General features: G+C 47.7%; 1 protein-coding gene across 1 annotated transcript in view; it reads left to right on the top strand.

The window, feature by feature from the left end:
- Nucleotides 1–8,332: 8,332 nt before the first annotated feature.
- LOC308591944 (tumor necrosis factor receptor superfamily member 8-like) overlaps nt 8,333–13,142 on the top strand; it is a 36,044-nt gene continuing 31,234 nt past the window's right edge. Inside the window, exon 1 of the mRNA XM_081203121.1 lies at nt 8,333–8,426. Within this exon, the coding sequence (XP_081059247.1) occupies nt 8,349–8,426 (78 nt within the window). The 5' untranslated portion in view covers nt 8,333–8,348. The remainder of the gene's footprint in view (nt 8,427–13,142) is intronic.

Here is a 13,142-nt window from a genome sequence, read left to right as displayed (position 1 = left end):
GTAGTGTGTTTTTATTAAAAAAAATTACAGTGGACGCTCAGGTTGTGAACGTGATCTGTGCAGGATACACGTCTGCAACCCGCAGCGGTGCGTGGGTTGCAATTCAGCGCTTCTGCGCATGCACAAAGCGCAATTTAGCACTTCTGCGCATGCGTGACTGCCAAAAGCCAGAAGTAACCCGTTCCGGTACTTCTGGGTTTCGGCGGTCCATAACACGAAAAAACGCAAGCTGAAGGGTCTGTAACCCGAGGTATGACTGTACCGTAATTTTCTGTCTATAAGACGCCCCCATGTATAAGACTATTTTGGGGGACTCAATATGGGGGGAGATGGTACAGAGTTGTTGAGCACGCATCGCAAAATCCGCTTCCCGTGTATCCCATCGCCGGCAGAAGCTGCCAGTCACCCGCCCAACTACCGGAGCGTCAGCCAATCAACACTGCCCATTGACACAGCAATCAATAACACACTCAATAGCCTCTGACAGCCACAGCAGCAACCAATCAAACATCCACCCTAAGCACTACCCATGTATAAGACGACCCCCACTTTTAATGCATGATTTTTAAAGGAAAAGTACGGTATTTGTTTACAATTCGAACCACCTTTGTCCTTGGGGGGAGTCGCCTCCTAAACCACAGATCGCTTAGAAATTAGGGGTTGTGTTCAGGCCAGCCCTTCTCGGAATAGACCTGTTGATGTTAATGGACATGACTTAGTTCCATTCATTTCAGAGGGTCTACTCTTGAGTAAAACTTAGTTGGGTACAAGCACCTTAGGGCTGCAAGCAGTTCATTGGGGGTGGGACAAAGGGCCACATATTCACCAGGGGCAGAACTGAGAGGTATCACCCCATATTCTCACGTGCACACACACCATAGCCCCTCTTGGCTTTTCCATGCCAATTATCTGTGGGAAAGGGTATTATCCAATGCCTGCCCTACCCAGGGCAGACCCATTGAAATTCCTGTGCATGTCTAACCTAGGTAAAGATAAAGGGACCCCTGACCATTAGGTCCAGTCATGGCTGACTCTGGGGTTGCGGCGCTCATCTTGCTTTATTGGCCAAGAGAGCTGGCATACAGCTTCCGTGTCGTGTGGCCAGCATGACTAAGCCGCTGCTGGCGAACCAGAGCAGCGCACGGAAACGCCATTTACCTTCCCGCCGGAGCGGTACCTATTTATCTACTTGCACTTTGACGTGCTTTCGAACTGCTAGGTTGGCAGGAGCAGGGACCGAGCAACAGGAGCTCACCCCGTTGCGGGGATTCGAACCGTTGACCTTCTGAGTCCTAGGCTCTGTGGTTTAGACCACAGCTCCACCCGTGTTCCTATGTCTAACCTAGGTCTGTCAATTTTGGTGCGTCTACTCCCGAGTAGGATTTAGCTAGCTACAACCTTTGGAAGGCTGGGTGGGACGTTTGCCACCCTAGGGTTAGATGTGTCAATTAAAAGTCTTTTTTAATTGACTAAAAATTGACCACCCACAATCTCTCTGGGAACTCCTTTTTTCAAAAATAAAAAGAAATCTTACTTTATTTTAATAGATATACTTATTTAAACCACCAGAGGGCAACCATGAGTTTAAAAGAAGCAAATGCCACCACACAGATACAGATGCTGCCTCTGATTTTTCATATATATATATTAAAATACTTCTGAAAACACCATCAAGGCTGTTTCTCCCTCTCTCTTGTGTAGGTGGGCCTGGTTTTTTTTTTGGGGGGGGGGTTGAATATTTATAAGAATATTTATAGATCACACACACACACACACACACAAAAGTAAAGTAATTAAAATGTAACAACCAGGTTGTGTTTCGGCGCTGACTGCCAAAGATGGTAATTAACAGGCAGAACTGAGGCGATTGATAAATCCCAAGTGCCATTTTATATTGAATGAAATATTTGTTCCTTCTACACTCTGATGCAATTGTACTGAACACGAACAGCCCACAGGCTTTTATTGATTTATTGAACAAATTCCTAAATTATAAATGTCTCAAGGCAGCACACAGCAGTCTATAGTCCATGTGGGGAATGCTGCCTTAACCATGTGAGTTCAGGACAGCTGCGTGGGAGTGTAGAAACAACTCCTTTTTTGATTGGAAAGCTTTGAGAAGCATTTTGAGGAACAGGGAATGTGTGGGATGCCGCTGACCGAACTAGTAACTGATGATGCCACAAAAGCATCACCCTGGCAATGGATGAATCAGAGATTTCTGTCTTTCTTTTGATAGGAACTGTGGATAAGGTCTGAACTCACTGCCCTGTGGGTTCCTTGAAAAGGGATGATTGAAAACAGAAAGGTCAGGAGATGTCAAACAAAAAGTTCGTTTTTCTACTGTTAATTCCTGGCTGCATTTCAACAAATGTTGCCAACTGAATAATTCTTAATAGTTTTTCTCTTCCCACTTCATTGCATTCTCACTTTGAATCAGAACATGGTATCCTTTAGACATGTGGGTTTTCATCTATTTATTTTACTTTTTGGTTTAAGGAATTTATACCATACTCCTTTCTCTCAAACCACCTTACAGAAGGGAATAAGAACAGAAAAAACAGAAAAGAAAGTGTTATGCAAAATTTAAATTTATTTAAAATTAACTGACAAATGGTGCCCTTTATCTTATATGCCCTATCTTAGTGGAGAACTGAATTTAAGACTGGAAGAATGAGTAATTGGGAAAAACTTACACTGCCAGATTTTAATTTGACTGTCCCACGTTCCGGTATTTTGCCATTCCTATGCTGGAACTCGTGAAGAGAGACAGAAATAATCGGACTAAATGTCGACCTTTCCTTTAGATCTTGTTTAGTTTTTAACTTACCTTTATTCTTGTTCTGGGGATTCCTCTCCTGTTGTTTGCCATTTATGATTTGTAGGCACTTTCTGTTACAAAATTGATAAAAGCAAGGGGGGGGGGGCGGACCCACAGAAAATCTAGTATCTGTGCGGCCTATTATCAACCACACAAGGAAATGTGAAATCTCTCAAAAACATTAAGCGAGCGTGCTTTCGTAGACGCTGCTGTTGGGGGAAAGACAAAAATATACATCAGCTAAAAGTTGCAAGAAATCACGCAGAAAGGAAGCCCCCACCTGAATTCTTGCTCTTTTTGTGTTTTCCTGAACATGAAACCCCATTCTCACGTCAAATCTCCAGCCACACCTCTGATTGGTTCTCTCTGGCCACACCTCTGATTAATTTTACTCTTCATCAGAATTGTAAAGGTAAAGGGTAAAGGGACCCCTGACCATTAGGTCCAGTCGTGACCGACTCTGGGGTTGCGGCGCTCATCTCGCTTTATTGGCCGAGGGAGCCGGCGTACAGCTTCCGGGTCATGTGGCCAGCATGACTAAGCCGCTTCTGGCGAACCAGAGCAGCACACAGAAACGCCGTTTACCTTCCTGCCGGAGCGGTACCTATTTATCTACTTGCACTTTGACGTGCTTTCGAACTGCCAGGTTGGCAGGAGCAGGGACCGAGCAACGGGAGCTCACCCCGTCACGGGGATTCGAACCGCAGACCTTCTGATTGGCAAGTCCTAGGCTCTGTGGTTTAACCCACAGCGCCACCCGCATCCCTTCATCAGAATTTGTCCTCCATGAATTCATGACTTGGCACTAAAGATGCTTAGACTTCTTTTTGTTACCCTTCCTTTGCTTGCAACCTTCAGTTGCAATTTCGAACTTTTCTTTCGTTGCAATCTTCAGCGACAGATGATTCATGGCGGATGGAAGGAAGTCCTGCACTTGGCAGCCCGTCGCCGGTAATCTGTGGAACTCGCCGCTGCAGGAGGCCAGCAACTTGGATGGCCTTGAAAGATGGGCAAAAATGTATAGAAATCAGGATAAAAATTGTTGGAAATGTAAGAAGGAGGGGAACTTCCATCATATGTGTTGGACGTGTACCAGGGTGAAACCTATTGGGATCTAATTTACAATGAATTAAAAAAGATCTTTAAATACAATTTCAATTTAAAAAACCAGAGGTGTTTCTGTTAGGTTTAATTGGAGATGAAATTCCAAAAAAAGATGTGAATTTGTTTATGTATGCCACAACGGCCGCAAGGATACGTCCGGCTCAGAAATGGAAATCACAGGAGCTTCCAACAGTGGAAGAATGGCGGAGTAAGATGGTGGAATATGTGGAGTTAGCAAAGCTGACGGGGAAGATCCCGGAATCAGTGCGACGAACTGTTTCAAAAGGACTGGAGCAAATTTGTATTATATATGAAAGAGCATTGTAAACATCTGAAAACGTTTGTAGCTTTGAGTTGAAATGTTTTGTCATGTGATTATAAGGAACTGATTTACATTTAATGAGGGGAATTTTTAAAAAAAATATGAGAGAAGGTAAAAAAGTGGTTATAGAAATGCTAAGAATAAATATGTATGGAAGTCAGAAAGAGGAGCGAGAGGAGGTCGGTGCTCGGATAGAGCAATATTTGAGTTTATTGAATTATGTATGGAAATTGTAACTACGATAAAGTCGAAAATGCAATAAAAATTATTATAAAAAAGAAAGAAAGAGGGAGGGATGGGCAGATTCATGGAGGAGAATAAGGCTATTGATAGTTACTAGCCGTGAAAGCTATGCTCTGCCTCCACTGTCAAAGGCAAGAATACTTCTGAATTGCTGGAAACTGTAGGAGGGGGAAGTTGCTGTTGGGCTGTGGTCCTGCATACAGGTTTTCCACAGGAATCTGCTTGGCCAGTGCGAAAACAGGATGCTGGATTAATCGGGCAGCAAGACTCTTGTCAGGGGATGCCAACTTGAAAAAAATATGGGGGGGGCTGCAGGTAAACCCCACTCCGCATAATCACTCACAAGACATGGTCACAAACACCATTTGAATGGCAATGCCCATCAACTGGGGTTGTGTAGCTTCCTCAAAAATTTTATGGGGGGGGGGTGTCCTGAAGGGACCTTGGCTCCAAGGAGTTTGGTCCTATGCTCTTGTATCACCCTCTTTCAGCTTTCCTTATCAAAACAACTACAGTGGTACCTCGGGTTAAGAACTTAATTCGTTCTGGAGGTCCTGAAACTGTTCTTAACCTGAGGTACCACTTTAGCTAATGGGGCCTCCCACTGCCACTGCCGCACCACCACCATGCGATTTCTGTTCTCATCCTGAAGCAAAGTTCTTAACCTGAGGTACTGTTTCTGGGTTAGCGGAGTCTGTAACCTGAAGCGTCTGTAACCCGAGGTACCACTGTACTTCTTCCACAATCACTTATAGCCGAGTAAGATTGTTTTCCATAAACACGGTTTTAACAGCGAGTCCGTAAGTGACTGCGGAGGTCAATTCTGGATCCATACGTCCTTCCACAGTGGGGACATAGGTTTCCGGGCAGGAGTTGATCATGGTGAGGGTTTCCCAAGTGTGCCTTCCTCTTAGCATGCTTCTCCTTTTCGTCCTGAGTTCAAGTGTCTTCAAAGCCCACGACACCTTTAGTAAAGGCTGTTCTCCAACTGGAGCGCTCGTAGGCCAGTGTTTCCCAGTTGTCGGTTGCTTATACAGTGGTACCTCAGGTTAAGTACTTAATTCATTCCGGAGGTCTGTACTTAACCTGAAACCGTTCTTAACCTGAAGCACCACTTTAGCTAATGGGGCCTCCTGCTGCTGTCGCACAGCCGGAGCACAATTTTTGTTCTCATCCTGAAGCAAAGTTCTTGACCTGAGGTACTATTTCTGGGTTAGCGGAGTCTGTAACCTGAAGCGTCTGTAACCTGAAGCATATGTAACCCAAGGTACCACTGTACTACATTTTTTAGATTTCCCTTGATCACATGCACAACACTCTAACCATTAGGCCACAGTGCCTCTCCCTCCCTCTGCAAAGCATGGGTCGCAATGGGCTTTTTGACGAAGGACGTAGGTAAGGCATCAATCACATTCAAGGCACCATGACACCCCTTCGTTAACAGCCATGGCTTCCCTCAAAGAATCATGGGAACTGCTAAGGGTACTGAGAGTTCATAGAATCTTAAAACTGTTGGAGTCATCTAGTCCAATCTCCTTGCAATGCAGGGATCTCAACATCTCATTTTGAAACCAAACCAGACCCTGCTTAGCTTGGCGAGTGGGCTAGCAGTTTTATTGTTGTGCCATTAGCAGATCCCTTATCCTGCTCCCATCCCAGAGATATAATTCCTGAAATTTCCTGAGGAACAAGGGCAAAATCTGGATATACCAGCAGCTGGGAATCACATGTCTGGAGAGCGCTGCACTCATGTCCTGCTTGTGGGTTCAAACCCCGTGTTGGTCAAAAGATCCCGTTCCAACTCTATAATTCTTTGATTCTAACCTCAGGCTTTTATGTTCTTAAGGCAGGACCACTGGTCCCAGCAGTTGTTGTTGTTGTTGTTTAGTTGTTTAGTCGTGTCTGACTCTTTGTGACCCCGTGGACCAGAGCACGCCAGGCACTCCTGTCTTCCACTGCCTCCCGCAGCTTGGTCAAACTCATGCTGGTAGCTTCGAGAACACTGTCCAACCATCTCGTCCTCTCTCGTCCCCTTCACCTTGTGCCCTCCATCTTTCCCAACATCAGGGTCTTTTCCAGGGAGTCTTCTCTTCTCCTGAGGTGGCCAAAGTATTGAAGCCTCAGCTTCAGGATCTAACCTTCCAGTGAGCACTCAGGGCTGATTTCCTTCAGAATGGAGGGGTTTGATCTTCTTGTACTCCATGGGACTCTCAAGAGTCTCCTCCAGCACCAGAATTCAAAAGCATCAATTCTTCGGCGATCAGCCTTCTTTATGGTCCAGCTTTCACTTCCATACATCACTACTGGGAAAACCATAGCTTTAACAATACGGACCTTTGTTGGCAAGGTGATGTCTCTGCTTTTTAAGATGCTGTCTAGGTTTGTCATTGCTTTTCTCCCAGCTGTCAGCCACAACCAAATTGATGGAGCCTCCATATTTAGAGGCAGTTTACCCCCAAATGACTGTTTTGGTGGTGAATGGCTGCAGGTAAGTGGTCTTAAAGCTCGGGTCCTGGTTGGCCACTGTGTGACCAAGACGCTGGACCCTTTCAGTCTGACCCAGCAGGGAAAGCCCCCCCCCCTCAATCTTGCATTACTAAATAAATGAACCCACAGCCAACTATGAGAGTGCTCCAGACCAGCCATCAACCCTTGCTATTCATTACAAGTGTATCGCTTAAGCATAAATATTCTCAGGGTGTGTGTGATCTTACACATTACAAAAGGCAGAGTCATTTAATAGCGACACTTTTTTAAAAAAAGGCGTGACTTTCTCCCCCCCCCTAAAAAAAACCCTTTAAGAAATGAAAATAACACCCAAATAGTTCTGTTATCAGTCCAGCCTCGCCACACACTGCCTGCCATAAGAGATTACTTGCTGCAAAGGAGGGGGAAGGACAGAGAGCAAAGCAGCTGCATCGCACGGAATGAGACCCTTGGTCCCATCTAGCCCAGTGGTGTCTGCACGGACTGGCAGCAGCTCTCCAGGGTGTTAGTCGGCAGGTGCTGGGGGGGGGGGTTGAATCTGGGATATTCTGCATGCAGAGCGGGTGCTCCACCACTGAGCCACAGCCCTTCCCTTACTAAAGAAGGCTTCAAAATAGCACTTTTCTGTTTCTTTAAGCGCAACCTTATCTGGAAAAAATAATAGCAGTTGACAACTCTGCAAGCCGGAGAGACTAGCAGGCAGCCGGCAGACCTCAGCTGCCTTTTAAGCCGAGGCAGGGGAAACACTGATGACCCTCCCTAAATGACGCTGGATCTCACCTCCCATCACAAACACTCCGCGCTCTAACCATTGCTCATGCTGGCTTGCTGGGAGTTGAAATCCAACTGCATCTGCGAGGGCCAAAGATTCCCTCCCTTGCAATCGCGCACACTCCTTGGTTTAAAAGCGTGCAAAAACAAAGGGCGTTTTTTATTAAAAAAAACAAACAACAACCCCCCAAAATACCTGACCGGTCAACCCTGGATAGGCTTGTCCCCATTTCACAGGAGGCAAACTGAGGCAGATAACGGGAAAGGCGGGAGATAAGCTACCGGTAAGCGCCTGTGATGTGTGATTTGGAAACCACGTTCTCAGGCAAGGATGGCCGCAGACCTTGGGGTTTTTTTATTTTAAAAAAGATAATTGTATGTAGGCCCCTCGGGGCGGAGTCCTGAGGTTGACCGCATCCCCAACGCCCCACCCCCAACCCCGTAGTTGATTTTATTCTTTTCTTTCGCCCGGCGCAGATCCCGCGCGCTTTGGGGAGGTCCCTGCGCCCTGCGCTCTCCTCGCCGGGCGGGCAGATGGACGGCCTGCGCTCTGCCCACCTCCCTTTTCTGAAGAAGTGGGGAGAGAGACCCGGAGTCGCCATGGGTGCTTGGAGTCGCCCTACGTGGCTGCTGTTCCTCCTCTTGGTTCTGCAGAGGGTGGCGGCGCCGCCTTCCCAGGTGAGGCATCCGCGCGGCTTAAGATCGGGCGCACGTGGTGGGGGAATCAGTCGCGGGTTTAAGTTCCTTCCTTGGAGGTTTTTGAGCAGAGGTTGGATGGCCACGTGCCATGGGTGCTATAGCTGAGATTCCTACATTGCTGGGGGGTGGGGTGGGCTAGATGTCCGTTGGGGACCCCTACAATTCTATGCTTCTGAGAAGGGGAAGAACCATTGCACGGTTTTGGAGCACTACTAGGTAGTAGACTCCCTTTTCTGAGCAATGGGGACTGGGATCTTGCATCACTTTTTAGGGGAAGGACACGCAGCGCGTGGTTAAACTGCGGAACTCGCTGCTGCAGGAGGCAGTGACAAATGCATGGAGGGGGGGGCTAGCGATGGCTCGTGGCTATGCTTGATGGCTATGTTCTCCTTCCACGGTCGGAGACAGTGATGATGATGATGATGATGATAATTTTTTATTATTATTTATAGCCCACCCATCTGGCTGGGTCTCCCCAGCCACCCTGGGCAGCTTCCAACAAAGTATTAAAATACAGTGGTACCTCGGGTTAAGTACTTAATTCGTTCCGGAGGTCCGTTCTTAACCTGAAACTGTTCTTAACCTGAAGCACCCCTTTAGCTAATGGGGCCTCCTGCTGCCGCCAGAGCACGATTTCTGTTCTCATCCTGAAGGAAAGTTCTTAACCTGAAGCGCTATTTCTGGGTTAGTGCAGTCTGTAACCTGAAGCGTATGTAACCCGAGGTACCACTGTACAGTGGTCTGTTAAACATTAAAAGCTTCCCTAAACAGGGCTGCCTTCAGGTGTCTTCTAAAAGTCCGATGCTTCTAAAGACCAGTTGCTGGAAATCACAGGAGGCCTCTTGAGCTTGAATCCTGCTTTCCCTTCAGGACACATGGCTGTGAGGACAGGATGCTGGACTAAGATGGGCCATTGGCCTAATCCTGACCCTGTGGGCTCGCCTCACGTTCTTTGCTCAGTGGTGGAGCACCTGCTTTGGATGCAGAAGGTCTCAGGCTCAGTCTCCAGTTAGGGCTTGAAATCTCCCCTGCCTGAGATCCTGGACAGCTGCTGCCAGTCTGTGTTGGCAGCAATGGGCTAGATGGCCAGTGGCCCAACTCACTCTAAAACCTACGCCCCTTCTCCTGACTTTATTCCAAAAAATCTTGCCCAGTTTTTTTTGGGCAGGGGGGAACTGAGAGATGGGTGTCCTCTAGGCAATCCCTTGGCCGGCAGGCACCCAAAAATGCAAGAAAGACCCTCTTGGGTCAGATCAGGGGACTGCCGGTCCAGCGCTGGTGCCTCTAAGAAGCCAACAAAGTATCAGGGTGAGGAATGAGCCTGCAGCTGTTTGGCATGCAGAACGCCCCAGCTTTGATCCCTGGTGTCTCTAGGTAGGGTGGGAGGAGAACGATGCTTGGAAAAACTCAAGAACTGCTGCTGGTGAGAGGGTGGATGTGAGGTGCTTGTACAGTGGTACCTCAGGTTAAGAACTTAATTCGTTCCGGAGGTCCGTTCTTAACCTGAAACTGTTCTTAATCTGAAGCACCACTTTAGCTAATGGGGCCTCCTGCTGCCGCCGCGCCGCCGGAGCCCGATTTCTGTTCTTATCCTGAAGCAAAGTTCTTAACCTGAAGCACTATTTCTGGATCAGCGGAGTCTGCAACCTGAAGCGTATGTAACCCGAGGTACCACTGTACTTTCAAAGCGCATTTCCTCCCCGCCCCCCCCCCCGAAAGAATTCTGAGCACTGTAGTTTGGGAAGGTTTGCTGGGACCTGTCACTTTTTGAAGAGCCATATGTGTGTGTGTGTGTGTGTGTGTGTGTGTGTGTGTGTGTGTGTGTGAAACTACAATGCCCAGAATCCTTTGAGGGAAAGAACATGCACTCGATGTGCTTAAAAGCCACTGGAGATGGGCTTTCAATGCATTGCCATTCAATGACCATTGGGATCCCTTTTAACTACAATTCTACGGATCTAGGATAGGAATGAGCGGGGAGGACCAGTGCTGTGGTTCCATCATCGTCACCATCATCATCATTATTGAAGGCAACTTCCCATGTTGGGTATGAGGAACATTTTGCCCTCTGGATGCTGCTAAACTACAGCTCCCAGCATCCCCCACTGCTGAGTGTGCTTGCTAGGCCTGATGGGAGTTGTGGTTTGGCAGCATCCAAAGAGCCCCGTTTCCCCCACCCAACGTAAAACAAAATAAGGGCTGCTCTTATATTGTGGAACAACCTTATACAGAAGGTCCTTCTTGGGCAGGGAGGTGCACTCTGAACATGCCCTTTTGTTTCTGAGCCTCATACAGTGGTACCTCGGGTTAAGTACTTAATTCGTTCCAGAGGTCCGTTCTTAACCTGAAGCACCACTTTAGTTAATGGGGCTTCCTGCTGCTGCTGCGCCACTGGAGCACGATTTCTGTTCTCATCCTGAAGCAAAGTTCTTAACCCGAGGTACTATTTTTGGGTTAGCGGAGTCTGTAACCTGAAGCATATGTAACCTGAAGCATATGTAATCCGAGGTACCACTGTAGTTCCGAATTCATTTATTTTGCTTAATCATCATCATAATTTATTTATACCCCGCCCATCTAGCTGGGTTTCCCCAGCCACTCTGGGCAGCTTCCAACAAAAGATTAAAAATACATTAAAACACCAGTCATTAAAAACTTCCCTAAACAGGGCTGCTTTCACATGTCTTCTAAACGTCAGATAGTTGTTTGGCATCTGGTGGGAGGGCGTTCCACAGGGCGGGTGCCACTACGGAGAAGGCCCTCTGCCTGGTTCCCTTAACATCGCTTCTCGCAGGGAGGGAACCGGCAGAAGGCCCTCAGAGCTGGACCTCAGTGTCCAGGCTGGACAATGGGGGTGGCGATGCTCCTTCAGGTATACAGGACCGAGGCCGTTTAGGGCTTTCAAAGGTCAGCACCAACACTTTGAATTGTGCTCGGAAACATACTGGGAGCCAGTGAAGGTCTTTCAGGACCGGAGTTATATGGTCTCAGCAGCCGCTCCCAGTCACCAGTCTAGCTGCCGCATTCTGGATTAGTTGTAGTTTCTGGGTCACCTTCAAAGGTAGCCCCACGTAGAGCGCATTGCAGTAGTCCAAGTGGGAGATAACCAGAGCATGCACCACTCTGGCGAGACATTCTGTGGGCAAGTAGGGTCTCAGCCTCCGTACCCGATGGAGGTGATTCACAGCTGCCCTGAACACAGAACTGAGCTTTGCCTCCATGGACAGCTGTGAGTCCAAAATGACTCCCAGGCTCAGCATATTACCAAGTTAAACATATTTACCTCTTTTGACCAGTCGGCAAGGAAATCCATGGTCAGGAGGGTTCGCACACAGTCCTGACATGCACACAGCTTTGTCATCATGTAAGGGGTGCAACACAAGATTAATCACACTCAGTACAGTACATCTCTGTTAATCTAATCTAAGATATTCATTTAACAGCAGAATTGTGGTTTTTATTCTGAGCCTTTCCAGCCTCAATGGTCTAAGCAGGAGTGGGTGGTGCAGATTTGTGGCTCTCCAAACATTGCTGACCATTGAGATGTCTGGCTGCTGGAAGCAAGGCTCTCCGATGTCTGGTCTACAGGCTTCCTCAAAGTCGGCCCTCCAGATGTTTTTGGCCTACAACTCCCATGATCCCTAGCTAGCAGGACCAGTGGTCAGGGATGATGGGAATTGTAGTCTCAAAACATCTGGAGGGCCAAGTTTGAGGAAGCCTGGTCTACAGGTTAGACACCCTCGATCGAAGATAATAATATAATATAATATTTCATTATTTATACCCCGCCCATCTGGCTGGGCTTCCCCAGCCACTCTGGGCGGCTTCCAAAAAAATATTAAAATACTGTAATACATCAAACATTAAAAGCTTCCCTAAACAGGGCTGCCTTCAGATGTCTTCTAAAAGTCTGGTAGTTGTTGTTCTCTTTGACATCTGGTGGGAGGGCGTTCCACAGGGAGGGCGCCACTACTGAGAAGGCCCTCTGCCTGGTTCCCTGTAACCTCACTTCTTGCAGTGAAAGAACCGCCAGAAGGCCCTCAGTGCTGGCAGTGTCCGGGTAGATATCTGGCCCGGCTTGTTAAAGGCGCAAGAGCCCTAGCAGGAGAGAGAACATGGCAACCTCTCCAACCATGACTGTACAGTGGTCCCTCGGGTTAAGTACTTAATTCATTCTGGAGGTCCGTTCTTAAACTGAAACTGTTCTTAACCTGAAGCACCACTTTAGCTAATGGGGCCTCCTGGTGCCGCTGCGTCGCCAGAGCGCGATTTCTGTTCTCATCCTGAGGTAAAGTTCTTAACCAGAGGTAATATTTCTGGGTTAGCAGAGTCTGTAACCTGAAGTGTATGTAATCCAAGGTACCACTGTACTTGAAGCACTTGCAGAGGTATGAAATGTTAAGCTAGGCGAGAGTGCCCTGGAGCGTGTGCCGAGTGCCGCTTAGCAGTGAGCAACTGCACATCTAGGGTTAAAGGTAAAGGGACCCCTGACCATTAGGTCCAGTCACGACCAACTCTGGGGTTGCAGCGCTCATCTCGCTTTATTGGCCAAGGGAGCCGGCATACAGCTTCCAGGTCATGTGGCCAGCAGGACTAAGCCGCTTCTGGCGAAACCAGAGTAGTGCACGGAAACACCGTTTACCTTCCCGCCAGAGCGGTACCTATTTATCTACTTGCACTTTGACATGCTTTTGA

This window comes from Podarcis bocagei (assembly GCF_964188305.1).
Source record: "Podarcis bocagei genome assembly, chromosome: 7".
Lineage (NCBI taxonomy): Eukaryota > Metazoa > Chordata > Lepidosauria > Squamata > Lacertidae > Podarcis > Podarcis bocagei.
Note: the sequence above shows the minus strand (reverse complement) of the source record. Positions and strands in the feature narration are given on the sequence as shown.